Here is a 17,729-nt window from a genome sequence, read left to right on the forward strand (position 1 = left end):
TCTGGTCACTTCCCTAAAGATACTGCCATACTCTTCAAAAGTGAGCACAGCAAATTCGTAGGTTGCCAGAAGAGCAGAAGGAGAAAATACAAGGTGACTGGAGCAAACACAAAACACAAAAATGCGAGGCTAAAAAGGGATAATTTATTCAATATCATCTCATTATAATATGAATTTAGAAATTCATGGGATAATTTGTCCCAAATGGAAGTAATCCATTTAAGTATTTAGTATTTAAGTTAGAACCTGGAATAAAACATGTAGTTTATATTGTAGAGAAGACAGACTTGGCCTCCAAATTAGCATTATACAATGTAATAGTCAGTTTGAAATTGAGTGACTCAGTCTTCCTTCTGTTGCTTCCACAATTTTTAACCACAGATATTCACGTTCAAGTCCTATGCATGTTTCAAGGTCAGCTGAAATGTTATGCAATTCACGAAGTACCACAGATTGTCTTAACGGAAATTCATTTTCCCACGGTTCTAGAGGCTGGAAGTCCAAGATCAAGGTGCTGGCAGGTTTGGTTTCTCCAGAGGCCTTTCTCCTTGGCTTGAAGACAACACAGCCCTCTCCATCTGTCCTCATGTGGGCCTCTCCTCTGCGGGCATTCCTGGAATCTCTGATTATAAAGACACCCGTCCTATTGAATTGGGGCTCCATTATACCTAACGTAACCTTAATTATCTCCTGAAAGGCCCTGTCTCCAAATAGTCACATTGAGGGTTATATACTCAACATATGAATGGGGGGTGTGTGTGGACAATTCAGCCCATACCATAATATTAATTATATTAAGAAGAAGTGAGACCAAAAGAGTAGTGTAATATCTTAGATATAATCAACTAATAAAAATAGAATCATATCCATAAGACACTAAAGGGTATGAGAAGGAAGATTAGAAAGGAATAAAACTTATAAATATGTAAAAGTCTCATTCTGTCACATTTTAGAAATATTTTTAAGTCGGGAGGATTAAGTGTGTTAGCATTTATGCTTCCCCAAAGAAAGTGAATGACTCACTCTTCCTTCTGTTGCTTCCACAATTTTTAACTACAATACCCATGTTCATGTTGTTCCTTTGTCCAAAATGCACTTCTTCCTCATTCTTTCACGTTCAAGTCCTATGCATGTTTCAAGGTCAGCTCAAATGTTACGCGCTTCACAAAGCCTGTCTTGCGGTCTCTATTCTCTCTGAAGTTCTTTAGCAGTTCATCTATATTACATTTATGGCACTCTGATAGAATGATAATATTCTATTATGATAACTTTATAATTTGTCAACAGCATCACTCATCTAAGTTGTGTATTCTTTGAGGGAAAGGTCCACAGTGAGTCTTCTTTATCCTTTTTTTCCTGGATCACATAAAGTTTGATAATCTACTGGAAGGCAAACAACCAAAACACGTCTGACAAACATCATATGGGTTAACAGATTATAAACACAGACATTTTCTAAGTGATCCCCCTCCATGGAGAATACCACTCCAAAGAATACCATCTCAGATTCAGAGGAAAGGATTACGGTGCTGACCAAGCTGGGCTAAGTCCATCATAGTCTTTCTCTTCCACTGATTGCAATGAAAAGTTCTGGATAAAATACAAAAAGCAACTGTTTACAGATTCTAAAAAGTAAATAATGAAAAGTGAATGGAAAGAAAGTTAAAACTGGAGGAATGACCAATAAAGGGGTAGTGAGTTTCCTGTGTTTGTTTGTTTATTTTTTTTTCTTTCTATCTTCTGGCTTTGGTTGAAGAACAGACCTAATGGGCACCCTGGGCAGCAATCACAGGTAGCAAAAATTCAAACTAGAAGACAAAATGATCATGTGTGAACAGGGTAGGGAGGAGGATAGGCAGAGGGAACCTCTTTTTCCTTCTGTCCCCGTCCCCAGGTCAACCCCAGCCACAGAACCGTATTCCTATGCAGAAGGAAAACCAATCTGAGATATCAATCGCTCTGGATAGCAGAGTTGGGCAAAGGGGCCTCTGCTGTGCATGGTGTGTAAGGGTTTCTTAGTCTGCCCAGGTTGTTGTAACAAATTACTTAAATAATAGACATTTTCCACAGTTCTGAAGGCTGGGAAGCCCAGGATCAAATTTCTAGCAGATCCACTGACTGGTGAAGGCCTCCTTCTGGTTTGCAGATGGCAATTTTCTCATTGCCTCTTCACATGGTAAATTAGTGCCCTCTTAAGGGTGGTAATCCAATGAAAACTCCACCCTGGTGACCCAATTACCTCCCAAGGTTGCACCTCCAAATACCATCACATTGGTGACTTGGGCTCAACATACAAATTTGGCAGACACAAAAATTTAGTCCAAAGCAGGGGGAACCCCAGTCTTTTTCTTTTTCCTCTTGTCACTTTTCCCCAAGTGAGGACATGAGTTGTGCAACAGTGTGGGAAGCTGAAACTCTGAGAGAATACCATCACTTTGCACAGAAAAATACAGAGAACGAGGTCCCTGGGATATGGAAAGTACAGGAGAAATCCTGGAGAAGACAGACTCCAAGAAAGGATTTCTTAATCTAGACATGAGTTCTGATCCGACTACCAATCTGTGCAGGTGCAAAACCTATCCAAAGAAGCATATCAAAGGTTTTGAGCTATGATATAAACCCACGTCCCAGACTCACCCCTGAGTAAAGCATGCTGAGAAGCATCTCTAGACAGCATAGCAAAAACATAGCTTCACATTGGAGACATCGTGCCCAGAAAGAAAAGACAGAAATTGGCATCTGAACCTTACCAAGTTGTTTGACTACTAAAACAAAAATCAATCTTATTCAGAAGATTTTAATAGGAACCAGCATCTCATTTTCAAAAGGCCCAGGGTGCAATCCAAAATTTTTTAACAAACAAAGAGCTAGAATGTGACTAATTCTCAAAGAAAAAGCAAAATGTTAGAATTACCAGAAAAGAACTTTAAAGCATCCTCCACAAGGTAACAGTATTATAAAATAATAATAATAATAATAATAATAATAATAATAATAATAATAAATGGAAAGAGAGGTGTTCTCAGCAGAGAAACAGAAAGAATAAAAAGGACCAAATGAAAATTTTAGAACTGAACAATATCTGAAATCGGATCCAGTGTAAGGATTCAATAGTAGAAAGGAGATGACAGAGGAAAGTCAGTAATCTAAAAGACAGATGAATAAAAATAATCCAATTTAAATACTAAAGAGAAAAAAAGATAAAACAAACAGAGCCTCCAAGATCTGTGAGAAAATATTAAGAGGTTTAACACTCATGTGATGGGGGTCCCAAGAGAGAAGAAAGAGGTAAATGCAGAAAACATATTTGAAAATATAATGGCTGAAACTTTCTCAAACGCAGTGAAACACACAACCATACAGTTTCACAAAGCTTAGCAATCCTCAAAAAAGGAGAAACTAAAAACCAAAAAAAAAAAAGAGAAATGCACACACACCCAGATACGCTGTAATCAAACTGTTGAAAACCAAAGATTTGAAAGCATGGTTTTTGAAAGCAGCCAGGGAAAAGTGATACATTATACATCAAAGACAATCATGCAAATGACTGCAGATTTCATGTCAGAAATCACAGAGCCAGAACATAGTAGAACAGTCTCAGAAGAATGAAAAGAATTGTCAACCCAGAATTCTATATCCACCAAATATAACCTTCAAGAATAAAGGTGAAATATTCTCAGATCAAGAAAACTAAAAAAATTCTTTGTCAGCAGATTCCCTCTAAATTCTAATGTTCTTCACTCTGAAGGGAAATGATACTAGAGTGAATCTTAGGAAAAAAGCAACAAAATGGTAAGTATAATGGACTATTTCTCTCCTCTTAATTTCTTTAAAATATGTATAAATATGGAGACAAAAACATTCAGTTAGGGGGAGCTTCAAAGTATACAGACATACTACATAGGACTACTCTAACATAATCAGGAGAGGGTAAAGGAGACCGATATGGTTGCAAGCATTCTACAATTTTTATTTTTTTAATTTTAGTTAACATACAGTGCAATATTGGTTTCAGGAGTAGAATTCAGTGATTCATCACTTACATACAATGCCCAGTGCTCATCACAAGTGCCCTCCTTAGTACCCATCACTCATCAAGCCCATCTTCCACTCACCTCCCTCCATCAACCCACAGTTTGTTCTCTATCCTTATAAGTCTCTTGTGGTTTGTTTCCCTCTCTTCTCTTCCCCCCACTTTCTCATATGTTCATCTGTTTTGTTTCTCATAGACCATATATGAGTGAAATCATATGGTATTTGTTTTTTTCTGACTTATTTCTATTAGCATAATACATTCTAGCTCTATCCATGTCATTACAAATGGCACGATTTCATTCTTTTTGACAGAAGAGTAATCTTTTATAAAACACACACACACACACACACACACACACACACGCACACACGCACACACGCACACTACATCTTCTTTATTCACCAGCCTATGGACATTTGGGGGTCTCTCCATAGTTTGCCTATTGTTTGTAATGCTGCCATAAGCATTGGGGTGCATGTACTACTTCAAACCTGTATTTTTGTATCCTTTGGGTAAATATCTAATAGTGCAATTTCTGGATCATAGGATAGTTCTTTTTTTAATTTTTTGAGGAATTTCCAGAATGGCTGCACCAGTTTGCATTCCCACCAAGAGAAGAAGTCTACATTTTAATTGAAGCAGGAAAATATTATTTGAGTAGACACAAAAATTTGTACTAAAAAATAATGCAGGGGCACCTGGGTGCCTCAGACGGTTAAGCGTCTGACTTTGATTCAGGTATGATCTCATGGCTTGTGAGTTTGAGCCCCACACTGAGCTCTGTGGTGACAGTGCAGAGCCTGGAGCCTGCTTCGGATTCTGTGTCTCCCTCTCTCTCTACCCCTCCCCTGCTTGTGCTCTGTCTCTGTCTCTCAAAAATAAATAAACATTGGGGAAAAAAAATGCAAAGCATTATAGTGAAAAAATCCAGTAGATAAATTAAGATGGAATACTAAAAATTGTGGATTATTCAAATTATCCAAAAGAATGAGATATGACAAACAGAGCAACAAAAATCACATGTAAAAACCAAAAAAAAAAAAAAAAAAAAACCCCAAAATAATAATATGGTCAATCTAAATTCAATTATACTGACCACAGTAAGTATAAAGTTGTCTAAACGTATAATTAATGGAGGGAGATTATCAGACTGGAAAAAATATAGGCTCTGTATGCTACCTATAAGATACCCTCACTTTAAATATAACATTTATATTAAAGATAAAAGTAACAGATACACCATGCAAACACTAATCAAAAGAAAGCTGAATTACATGTAGACTTCAGAACAAGAAAAATTATCAGGGATACAGAGGGATGTTACATAATAATAAAAAAGTCAATTTATCACAAAGACCTAACAATCCTACATGTTTATGCATCTAACAACAGAGCTCCAAAATATGTGAAGCTACAACTAATAGAACTGAAGAGACAATAAATAGACAGATTAGCAAGGATGTGGAAGATGTGAACAACACTATGCCACAATTGAACCTGACATTTAAAGAAACCTTGGAGTGCCTGGGTGGTTAAGTCAGTTAAGCATCCAACTTTGGCTCAGGTCATGATCTCGTAGTCCTTGAGTTCGAGCCCCACATCGGGCTTTGTGCTGACAGCTCGGAGCCTATAGCCTGCTTCAGATTCTGTGTCTCCCTCTCTCTCTGACCCTCACCCATTCATACTCTGTCTCTCTCTGTCTCAAAAATAAATAAACGTTAAAAAAAGTTTAAAAAATAAAAAATAAATAAAAGCCTTAAAAAAAAAAGAGAATCCTCTACCCAATAATAGCAAAATAATATTTTTCAAGTATACATGGAAAATTGAGAAAGACAGACCATATTTATGGCATGAAACAAAGAAATTTAAAACAACTGGAATCTTACAATGTATGTTCTCTGAACATAATGAAAATAAGTAAAAAAACAAAAAATAATAGAAAATAGCTTAAAAGTTATCAAGTATTTGGAAATTTAAAAACATACTTTTAAATGGCCTATAAAGAAGTCTCAAGATAGGACCTATTTTGAAGGAAATGAAAATACAGCATATCAAAATTTGTGCTATGCAGCTAAAGCAGTGCTTAGTGGAAAATGTATAGCAGTAAATGCTTAGATTAGAAAAGAAGAAGAATCTAAACTCAATAACAAGCTTTCACTTAAGGAAACCACAGAAGAGAGTAGTTTAGGCCAAAAACAAGAAATAATAAGTATTAAAGCAGAAGTCAATAAAATGGATAACAAAAAAGGTGGATAAAAACAATGAAATGAAAGGTTAATTTTTAGATAGAATCCAGAATATTTATTAAGCTTTACCTACACTGATCAAGAAAAAATAAAATTAAAAAAAGGAAATGCTAGTTACTGATATCAGGAATGAGAGAGAAGATTATAATCATAGACCTTGCGGACATTAAAAGGATGACAAGGTAATACTACAAACAACTCTATGCCCGTTAATTTAACAACTTAGTTGAACTGGACCAATTTCTGGAAAGATGGAAACTACCAAAATTCACTTAAGAATAGATAAATTGCTGGGCACCTGGGTGGCTCAGTAGGTTAGGTATCCAACTTAGGCTCAGGTCATGATCTCATAGTTTGTGGGTTCAAGTCCTGCATCTGGCTCTGTGCTGACAGTTCAGAGCCTGGAGCCTGCTTCAGATTCTGTGTTGCCCTCTCTTCCTGCCCCTTCCCCGCTCACACACTCTCTCTCTCTCTCTCTCTCTCTCTCTCTCTCTCTGTCTCTCTCATAAGTAAACATTAAAAAAAATTTTTTTTGTAAAGAATAGGTAACTTTAATGGTCTTTCAACTCTTTCAAAATTGAAATCATAGGTAACGTCTTCCAACAAAGAAAGTTCTAGGCGCGAATAGTATATTTGGTTCTTTCTACAAAACATCTAAGAAAAATAATTCTACATAATCTCTTCCAGAAAACAGAATGGGGGAGAACACTCTCCAATTTGTTTTATGAGGCCAGCATTACCTTGATAATGAAATCCTGCAGACATGTCAACAAAAGAAACCACATACCAATATCCCTCATGAACAGAATGTAAAAATCTTCAACAAAGTGCCAGCAAATTGAATCAGAAGTATATAATTAAGGAGAATACATGAAGACCAGGTAGGGTTTATCCTAGAAATGCAAGGTTAGTCAAACATTAAAAAAAAATCAATCAGTAAAATTCACCATATTAACAAACTAAACTTAAAGCACACATCTCTCTGCTTCTGGGGGTGTAGATATGGGGGCCAGCGACGCGGAGGAGGATGCCTCAACAGCATCTTTCCCAGAGAGTATGAAACAGCTGAGACACTACTCAACTCAGAAGTTCATATGCTCCTGGAGCATCGAAAGCCACAGAATGAGAGTACAGAGTTTGCATAGGGACTTCCTGAGGTCTTCATGAAAACTTTAAATGTCACAGCCCGTCTCAGTCTTTTCAAAAACAGGAGAGTCCATTGCCAGTGTCCGCAGCTTGTTGCTTTAGGAGAAGCTTCTGAAGTCTGAGTTGGCCTGTTTGGCCAACATTTGCCCAGAGCCTGCTGAGGAGTGGAAGGCTCTGACCCCAAGCCCGGAGGGGCGGTTTGAAGGTTAGGAGCTACAGCAGATTCTTGATGGTATCCAGACCATGCACAGCTCTCAATATTAATCTCTAAATATCACCCTGCTGCTGAGTGAACGACATCCCCTGCTGGCCTGGGGTCTGCCTCTGACTTACACGGAACTTATTTTGCAGAAGACACTTGGGCTTCTTTTGGATAGAACAACCTGGCTTGGTTTTGGTTTAGGTGCTACTTCAAACTGGACAACTGGACCATGGATGCCCTGACCTTGCCTCTGGGAAGGGTGAGATGGAGAGGTGCATATGAGCTACACTGTTGACTAGCTTACCACCAGGGTTTTGGCCCTTGTGTTATTTTTTTTAAAAATTTTTCTTAAATTTTTTTTTAAGTGACCTTTATTCTCAATGTGGGTCTTGAACTTATGACTCCCAAGATCGGGAGTCACATGCTCTGCTGCCTGGGCCAGCCAGGTGCCCCTTAAGATTTTATTTATTTGGTATTTATTTATTTATTTATTTATTTATTTATTTATTTATTTATTTTTGCCCCTGGGTTATTTTTGATTCCTAAGATTTCATGTTTTAATTTCAATGTGTCTGTAGTTTTTGACACTATATTAGAGCACATAACACTAGCATAGGAAACAGCAGTCTTCCCTAAATGCAAAAGGAAGAATTAAGGAGCACTTGGTTGGCTCCCTGGTTAGAGCATGCAACTCTTGATTTTGGGGTCATGAGTTCAAGCCCCACTTTGGGCATGGAGCCTGCTTAAACAAAACGAAAACACCCAAACAGGAGCCCCCAGATATAAATGCAAAAGGAAGAATTGAACCAGACCTGTATCATCATCTGAAATTCTCAAAGACAGAATAGTTTTAGTGACTGTGAGACAGCATTGGCATCATTGTGCCAGAAGTCAAGGAAGTCAAGGAAGAAGGGCATCACGGAAAGTAATTACACCTGAGGATAACTCCAAGCATCTTGGGGCCCACAGCCCTGAGGTAGATAGGTACTTGGCCTGTTTTCTTGGAGTTCTGAAGGATGTAGGTTTGGAGTCAGTGGTCCTAAAGCACTATTTTCTCACTCCCAAATTAAGATTTTTTTTCGTCATAGGCCAGACTTGAAGGTCTAACACTTTGAAGACTCCTTGTATGGGGCATTGAATCCAAACCTCTGACTTGCTACTCAGCAGCGGTGTTCTCTGATAGAGGTGATTTGGAAGGAGGGAGCCTGCCTCTTCCTGAGTCGCTACAATGTAGGCACTCTATTTGCGGGGTAGTTGTGGGGGGGGTAGGGGGGGAGAACTCTTCAATTGCTAAACATGCTAACTTTGTGCAGTGGCAGTATCGTAGCCAATGAGGTTTATGTAAGGCACAGTTACTGCTAAAAGGGGTAAAAGATATATATAGCTAAACATTTTAGCTTTAATTTTTTTGAAAGGAAATATGCCTATTTTCTTCACAATTTGGAGATTTTTCTTTGGGGCACTTGCTGGCTCCCAGTGAATGCACGATCCCAAAAATGTTTGGAGAAACAGCAAAGTTTCTTTTTATTTATTTTTTTCTTTTTTGGGTAGGCTCCACACCCAATGTCGGGCTCAAGCTCATGACCGGAGATTAAGAGTCACATGCTCTGTGGACTGAGCTTGCCAGAGGCCCTAACAAAGTCAGCTTTAAAAGTTAAGATAGTTTGGGGCGCCTGGCTGACTCAGTTGGTAGAGCAAATGACTCAGGGTCACGGAGTTCAAGCCCCACGTTGGGTGTAGAGTTTACTTAAAAATACAGTAAGAATAAAAAAAAAAAAAAAAAAAAACAGATTGTTTGATGTCCACTGGCCAAGGCAGAAATAAACTTTTCATAAATTCTTTCAATTTCTGAAATGACATGGTTTGTAAGTCACTGATATTCTTGATCAACATTTGAAGGAAATAGTCTTTTCATCCTTGGACAACTTTACTTCTTTGAGGCTTATCAGACTTCTGAGTTGTAAGTTACGTGGATAACAATAGTATCTATTCCATAGATCTTTTAAGAAGATTGAGAAGATTACTAAAAAGAGCCTATTAGTGTCTGCCATACATTATGCCCCAATAAATGTTAGCTCGTATTAGTAGCTCGATCAGATGAGCAAGGGTGCACAGATAGCTTGCTTCATAGAAATTAGTGCAAGAATTTGGTACTACACCACGGGTTCTGGTATCAGGCTATGAAAACAAACCAAATGAATTTTATTTATTTATTTTATTTATTTATTTTTAAGACAGAGAAACAGAGCATGAGCAGGGGAGGGGCAGAGAGAGAGGGAGACAGAGAATCTGAGGCAGGCTCCAGGCTCTGAGCTGTCAGCACAGAGCCCGAAGCAGGGCTCGAACTCACGGACTGTGAGCTGAAGTCGGATGCTCAACCGACTGAGCCACCCAGGCGCCCCTGCAGAATTGTTTTTAAAGAGAGGCAGTAACGTGTGCAGGTTGGCACGAAGGGATGGAAGAGAAAGAACAGAGTGGAAGGCAGACCTCAAGTACCATCTAGGCCTGTGTGCTACTTGGCAAGAGAGCAGGCAGTGCCGCCATCTTTACTGGGGTGCCCGCTTGTGCCAGTAATCCGTGAGATGCCTCAGAGTATGAAAGTATATATGGGCCTGGCATACACTTAGGCACTGATAAATGGCCATAAGATAATTAGAAGTAGATTTAAAAAACAAACAAACAAACAAACAAACAAAAACAAACGTGTACTAGGGAATTATTTGAAAAAGCAATGTCATGCTATGTTATAGATTCAAAGTCTGGTCAACATTCTGCTGGACATTGTTCTCTCTGGTCCCAGGGCACATCTTACTATTCAGAACTGTTAGCAGGAGACCCTGCAAAATCCAATCATCTGTGCAACATTGTAAGGCTCACTGTATCATGTTTGCAAAAACCAGAAACAAAACATACTGCACATTAAAACAAAAATATCATGTCAAACCCTCATCAGAAAGCTAAACTTTTCTGAAAATTGTACTCATTTCTGGTTTTATTCAAATTTATTAAACTTGAGGCTTGAAAAACAGTAAAAAAATATATCTCAATAGACAAGCACTTGACAAAATTTAACATGTAAAATGGTACGAACCCTCGGCAAACTAAGAACAGAGGGAATTTCCTTTACCTGATGAAAAGGATATACAAAAAACCCACAGCTAATATAATATGTCATGGTGAAAGACTAATTCCTTTCTCCTAAGATTGGGTAAAAGGAACAATGTGCAACACTGTAAATTATATTTTTATGACAAATATTCTCACACTTGCCAATATAAACATAAAAAGTCCCTGACAGTACAATAAGCCAAGAAAAAGAAATAAAAGGCATAATTTTAGAAAATAAGAAATAGAACTGTGTCTATTTGCATAGAGTATGATTGTCTATATACAAGATCATAATGAACCTATATAAAAGATCACAGAACTAATAAATGAATTTATCAAGGTCACAATGTACACGGTCAATATTCAAACATCAGTTGCTTTTCTTTTTTCTATTTTTTATTGGGAGGGAGGAGCAGAGAGACAGGAAGAGATAGAATCTTAAGCAGGCTCCAGGCCCAGCCTGAGGTAAGGCTCAATCCCATGACCACAAGATCGTGACCTGAGCCGAAATCAAGAGTCAGACACTTAACTGACTGAGACACCCAGACGCCCCTCAATTGCTTTTCTAATACCAACAATGAACTGAATAAACTTTTTTAAAGCACCATTTATAATAGCACACAAAAATTAAGACATATTGGGTGTAAGTCTAACAAGGAAATACTGATGAAAGAGATCAAAGGTGATCTTAAAAAATAAAGATGTATTTATAGAAGACTTGTCAATTTTTCCCAGATTGATGTATAGATTGAATGCAGTTCCAATCAAAATCCCAGAAGGATCTTTTGTAGATATTTAAAAACTGAATCTAAAACTTATATTGAGAGGTAAAAAATAGACACGACATGGGGCGCCTGGGTGGCTCAGTCGGTTAGGCGTCCGGCTTCGGCTCAGGTCATGATCTCGCAGTCCGTGAGTTCGAGCCCCGCGTGGTGCTCTGGGCTTACAGCTCAGAGCCTGGAGCCTGTTTTGGATTCTGTGTCTCCCTCTCTCTCTGACCCTCCCCCATTCATCCTCTGTCTCTCCCTGTCTCAAAAATAAATAAACGTTAAAAAAAAAATTAAAAAAAAAATAGACACAACAATTCCGAGAAAGGAAAACAAAGCTGGAGGATATATAATCTAACTTCAAGACCTAATATAAAGCTATACTAATCAAGAAAATGTGGTGTTTGCACCAAAACAAACAAACAGGGTTGCCTGGGTGGCTCAGTTGGTTAAGTGTCCGACTCTCGGTTTTGGCTCAGGTCATGGTCTCACAGTTTGTGAGCTCGAGCCCCGTGTTGGGCTCTGTGCTGATAGCACGGAGCCTGCTTGAGATTCTGTCTCACTCTCACTCTGTCCCTCCCCTACTTGCTCTCCCTCAAAATAAAGTTAAAAATTAAAAAAAATTTAAAAAGACAAATAGATCAATGGAACAGAATGAACAATCCAGAAAAAGACCCACACATATGTGGATAACTGGTTTTCAACAAAAATGTAAAAGCAATTCAATGGAAAAAGGGTAATGGTATGCTGTTCCACACCTAGTTAACAATTATATCAAACTTATTTTCTCCAAATAATACCCTCAATATGACATTTTTTTTAAGTTTTTTTTTTTTTTTTCAACGTTTATTTATATTTGGGACAGAGAGAGACAGAGCATGAACGGGGGAGGGGCAGAGAGAGAGGGAGACACAGAATCGGAAACAGGCTCCAGGCTCTGAGCCATCAGCCCAGAGCCTGACGCAGGGCTCGAACTCACGGACCGCGAGATCGTGGCCTGGCTGAAGTCGGACGCCTAACCGACTGCACCACCCAGGCGCCCCTCAATATGACATTTTAAAACAGTTTTTATTTATTTATTTTTGTGTTTTTCTACATTTTGTGAGAGAGAGAGAGAGAGAGAGAGAGAGTGGGGAGAAGCAGAGAGAGGATCCTAAGCAGGCTCCATGGTGTCCATGCAGAGCCCAATGTGGAACTTGAACTCATGAACCATGAGATCATGACCTGAGCTGGAATTGAGAGTCAGACACTCAACCAGTTAGGCCACCCAGCATCCCAATATGACATGTTTTTGATCGAAAAGCAGGACAATGTTGTAACTTCAGTTTTTGATTTTTGTTTTTTTTTTTTTAATTTTTAAAGCAGATTTTGCTTTAAAAATTTTTTCAATGTTTTTATTTATTTTTTGAGAGAGAGAGAGAGAGAGCACGCACGCATGCCCAAACAGGAGAGGGGCAGAGAGAGAGAGGGAGACATACAATCAGAAGCAGGCTCCAGGCTCTGAGCTGTCAGCACAGAGCCCAATGCAGGGCTCAAACTGGTGACTGAGAGATCATGACCCGAGCTGAAGTCGAGCACTTAACCAGCTGAGCCACCCAGGTGCCCCTAAAGCAAATTTTGCTTTTAAAGATTAGGACTTCTACAGAGTAACGTATTAAATGAATAAAATTTCAAAGGAGACATTCTTCAGAGTAGGTAGAAAAGAATGTCCTGGTTTTAACAGCAATTATTTTGGAGAGCTATATGCAACACACATTGGTTTAAACAGCTTCAGTCTTTGGAGGAATATAAATCCTGAACTTGAAATGAACAAGCACCACATTTCCTGTTTACTTCCTCTCCACTATTATTTTGCATTATTTTTTGATAAGACATTTTTCTCTACACAATCTTCTTACTTCTTCCACCAGACATTCTTGAATCCAGAAATGCTTTAAAACCAGTGGCTCCCAAATGAAAACTGAATTTTTATAGACTCAGCATTCCAGGTTTTAATACTGTTTGTTCTTTTGTGATGGTCTAGAGAGGATTCTAATTCGGTGCTCTTCGGGGTTTTTGAAAAATACACTTTTTAAACGTTGATTTTTTAATTTATTCTGAGAGAGAGAGAGGGTGGAAGAAAGAGAATCCCAAGAAGGCTTGATGCTGTCAGTGCAGAGCCTGATGTCACAGACCGTGAGATCACAACCTGAGATGAAATCAACGGTTGGACGCTTAACCAACTGAGCCATCCAGGTGCCCCCAAAAATGCATACAGTGATAATACATGTTCACTATTGTGCAGGGAAGGACATAAAATTTAAATATGTAATGGTGATGCATCTCAAAGAGTTTTATTATTTTCCTCTTTACACATGTCCATACATAAAAATTGATAAAAGCAGACAATGAAAGGTGGGTGCTCCTCTCTGTTATTACTGCTACTGAAATAAGCCGAATTTATCTGACTCTTACAGAAATGAAAACTAAGACATTTTTTAAAAAGCAGAGGTATAGGGGCAACTGGGTGGCTCAGTCGGTTAAGCGTCCGACTTCAGCCAGGTCACGATCTCGCGGTCCGTGGGTTCGAGCCCCGCGTCAGGCTCTGGGCTGATGGCTCAGAGCCTGGAGCCTGTTTCCGATTCTGTGTCTCCCTCTCTCTGCCCCTCCCCCGTTCATGCTCTGTCTTTCTCTGTCCCAAAAATAAATAAACGTTGAAAAAAAAAATTAAAAAAAAAAAAAAAGCAGAGGTATATTAGATATAGGTCTGATTTATTTACCAAGTTGTTAAACAATGTTAATACTATTTCCCTGTGAAATGTTCAGATACAACACAATCACATTTAATGTTATCACTAGCCCTTGAAATTCTGATTAGCCAAGGACCTTCAAGTGTCAGTAGCTGCAAAAGTTAATTATAATCCAATTTATCTAAATCTTATAGATTCTTCCCCTTTCCCTAAATCATCAACTCTGCAGTCAGTTGAGATAGCATGTGAAAAGCACTTAGCCCAGGATTAGGTCTTTAGTAAGTGCTCAGTAGTAGGTATTATCATTACCAAGCAAGTATCTCTGGGGAAGAGAAGAACACAGTAGGCAAGTAAATAAGATACTTATCTGACACTTCAAAATGATCACCTTAAACCTATTTACTGAAACCTCTCAGTAGGAGATCACCAAAATACATTGACAAAATAAGCCAAGGATAAAAAGGTTAACATTTCTGTCTTAGTAAAGTTGCTACCATAACTTTTTGCTAATATTTCAACATTTCTATAAACAAATAGCAAAGATGTAGGGGTTCTGGCTCATTAACATCATGTTTTACCTCTTTCTCTCCTGAAATGTGAGTTTGTTATCTTGAAAAATAATCACCAATAGTTCTATTATTATTGAAATATGACTGGACCCAAAAGAAAGAGTACATTTATTTGCTATAAAATAAGAAGCAATTTAGCCTCCAATGAATATAATGGTTATAGATATCCTGCGAGGTGGAACAAAGGTATATAAATTGCAAATCGAAACAATAAAGACCTAACTACCATTATGAGGGACATGACCAATTATATTCACAAATGCTGGGAAAAAGCAAAGTATTTTTTCTGGGAGGGGAAAAAAATAGCAACAACAGTAGCAAAGACAGCAAAAATGTGACTATTCTTAAGGCTGATGTTAATTGGTCCAGCTGGACAAAGTAAAAGTAGACTTCTAAACTTTCAGAAATCTCCCATATAGGTCAATGCCTAATTGTATTCTCACATTAAACATCAGTGCAAACACTCTACATGCCACCTACCTGGTTAAGGAATTAAAAAAAAATTAGTTGTTATCCTGTACTTGTAAAAAAGGCACTGAAAAAAGTCTGTTTCAGTGGCAAAGTAATGTACATATTTATCATTTATCTAGATCCTATAATTTCTCTTCGGGATTAATTTAGATTATCAGAGCAGAGCACCCAGTACTTAATTTTAGTTCCCCGAAGAAAAGCCTTGTAGTCTTTTCTCCAAATCAACAAAATAATTACATTTAAGTTTAGTTCCTGAAAAAGTTTGTCTAAGTACAATTTACCTAGTTAAAAAATGAGAGCTATATGACACACTTTTCTTTTTTGCCTTAATGACCAGAAAGCTTTGAAATTAATTCAGGGCCCAATTGTAAGGATTAGCTTGTCTTGAGTATAACTTCCCTAAGTGGTCTTATCAATTTTTACTTTATATTCAAATTGCACATACCTCAAATTCCGGTAGAACAATTCGGTGAATAAATGCTAAATAAGTCCATATATATGTCAGGATCATTTGTCGAGCAGTAAAGAAATGTATTCACCAGAGTTTTAAATTGTGGAATAATTAAATAAATACTAAACCCAAAAAATTTAAGAATAACTCATCTTCATACGTAGCGGTTATTTGAAGGGAATTTTAAAAAATTCACATGCCTCTGCCATTTTTACTTTAAATTAAGTACTATTACATCACTTACTTTTTCAGTGGTAAACTAACAACCGATCAAAAGTCTTGTAACACAGAACCGAACATTTCTCCTGATGCTATTCTTAATATGCTATTCACCTGTGCTATTCTTAATATGCCAAAACCTCCAAGAAGACTGGCCCAGTGATAGAAGGTGCATGGTAATGTGAACTAGGAGGTAACATGAATCATAATTGTCCTTACACTGGGTCAGGCTGAAATTTTTGGTTTTGGGGAGATAAGACTTGAAGGAAAGGTGAAGATGGGTGAGCCTGCAGTGTTCTTCCAGCCCAATGTCCATGGGATTTATCTACTAACTGGGAGATTCCAGGAACAATGGCCACTATCTTAAAAGTCCTGGTCAGCCCAGGACTCAGAAATGTATCCATATCAGTTAAGCTGGTCCCACACCCAGGAGGGACTAAGAATTTGGTACACTTGAGTCCATCACCACCACCAACCCACCATTGTACCTTTCATTAACCTGCAAAAACAAAACCCTGTAATTTTACAGGAATCAACAGTTTGGACTTCACTTTCATGGTAGAGCTTTGCTCTATTTGCTAAAAATTGATTAAAAATTAAGCAAAAGTCATTAGGGTTTTTGATTGTTTACTATAGCCTCCAATATGCCATCATTCTAATATTACTAGAAGGAAGTGATTATTCATATTTAATTTAGCTAATTAATAATTTAAGTACATTTTTTCCAATACGATAAAAGTTTACTAGCTATAATTGTTTAAAAGATGCACAGATAAATAAATCTACTGATTAATAAAGATCATTTGTGAGAAAAATATTTTCCTTACATTATGATGATCCCGTTATCAATGGAAAATGAGTCAGAAGGTAACCCAGCAATATTCCAGGCTCGAATTGTCACTGCTTCTCCCAGGGTACCCATAAGAGAATAATCATCAGAGCAGGGAATATCATTGTTTTTGCACAAATTTGTCCACTCCTTCGTTTGGTTCTTTAAGACATACACAAGAGATACAAAAATGAGGCTGGAGGTTACCAAATGAATACTTTGTCAACGCCTTGATTATGTTTTATTCCCTGAGTCAACAAACCATTGTTGCAACTGCACCTCAAAAATAATTTATCAGATTTTTCAAATAAAATTATTATTTAGAAGGTCCACTATACATTCAAATGAAAATTAACTATATCCAATGTTAATTTTAGGTAGATCACTTAACAGTGAAGTTGACGTCAGAATGCTGTATCCGAAAAAAACAATTGCCAATTGTTATTCTAAAGCTTCACTTGACAAAGTAGTTGGAGACCATCATCTTTCTATATATTTTCTTAATCAGCAAGCCTTAGTATTATGGCATAAATCTAATTTGAACTGGTAGGGGACTAAAAAATGAAAACCTTTTTTTCTGGCTCTCACATGCCTGGGGAAAGGGACCATGGCAGGACTATCACGCACCAACAATATGTACCAGGATACACATCGGAGTCTGGGATATCCCACCTAGGGCATAGTTTGCTAGGCTACTCAGGAACCAAAAGGGTACTTTAAGTCTGGGTTCACACTCAGAAAGTTAGAAGTCAAGGTCCAATCTGAGGTTACATGTAAGAGTTCAGAAACAGTGCAAGGCATGACCAGAGGAAAAATATAGGTTAGGAAGAGACGTGGGGAAGAGGCACAGACACACGAGGTGTTGGTACGAGCCCACAGGCGGATGAGATGCTGTGTGTGGAGGGATGCTGGTAGAGGGGGCATGGTGGGCACCCCATCTCCCTTGGCCTCCTGCT

General features: G+C 38.0%; 1 protein-coding gene and 2 pseudogenes across 5 annotated transcripts in view; 2 read left to right on the plus strand and 1 right to left on the minus strand.

Annotated features, from left to right (window-relative positions):
• DNAH7 (dynein axonemal heavy chain 7) overlaps positions 1-17,729 on the minus strand; it is a 277,543-nt gene that overhangs the window by 89,411 nt on the left and 170,403 nt on the right. For all 5 annotated transcript variants that reach the window (XM_045480573.1, XM_045480572.1, XM_045480576.1 and 2 more), the window contains one exon: positions 16,772-16,935. In XM_045480573.1, the coding sequence (XP_045336529.1) occupies positions 16,772-16,935 (164 nt within the window). The remainder of the gene's footprint in view (positions 1-16,771; positions 16,936-17,729) is intronic.
• Positions 7,153-7,929, plus strand: LOC123599770 (annotated as a pseudogene).
• LOC123600093 lies at positions 8,932-9,062 on the plus strand (annotated as a pseudogene).

This window comes from Leopardus geoffroyi, chromosome C1, assembly GCF_018350155.1.
Source record: "Leopardus geoffroyi isolate Oge1 chromosome C1, O.geoffroyi_Oge1_pat1.0, whole genome shotgun sequence".
Lineage (NCBI taxonomy): Eukaryota > Metazoa > Chordata > Mammalia > Carnivora > Felidae > Leopardus > Leopardus geoffroyi.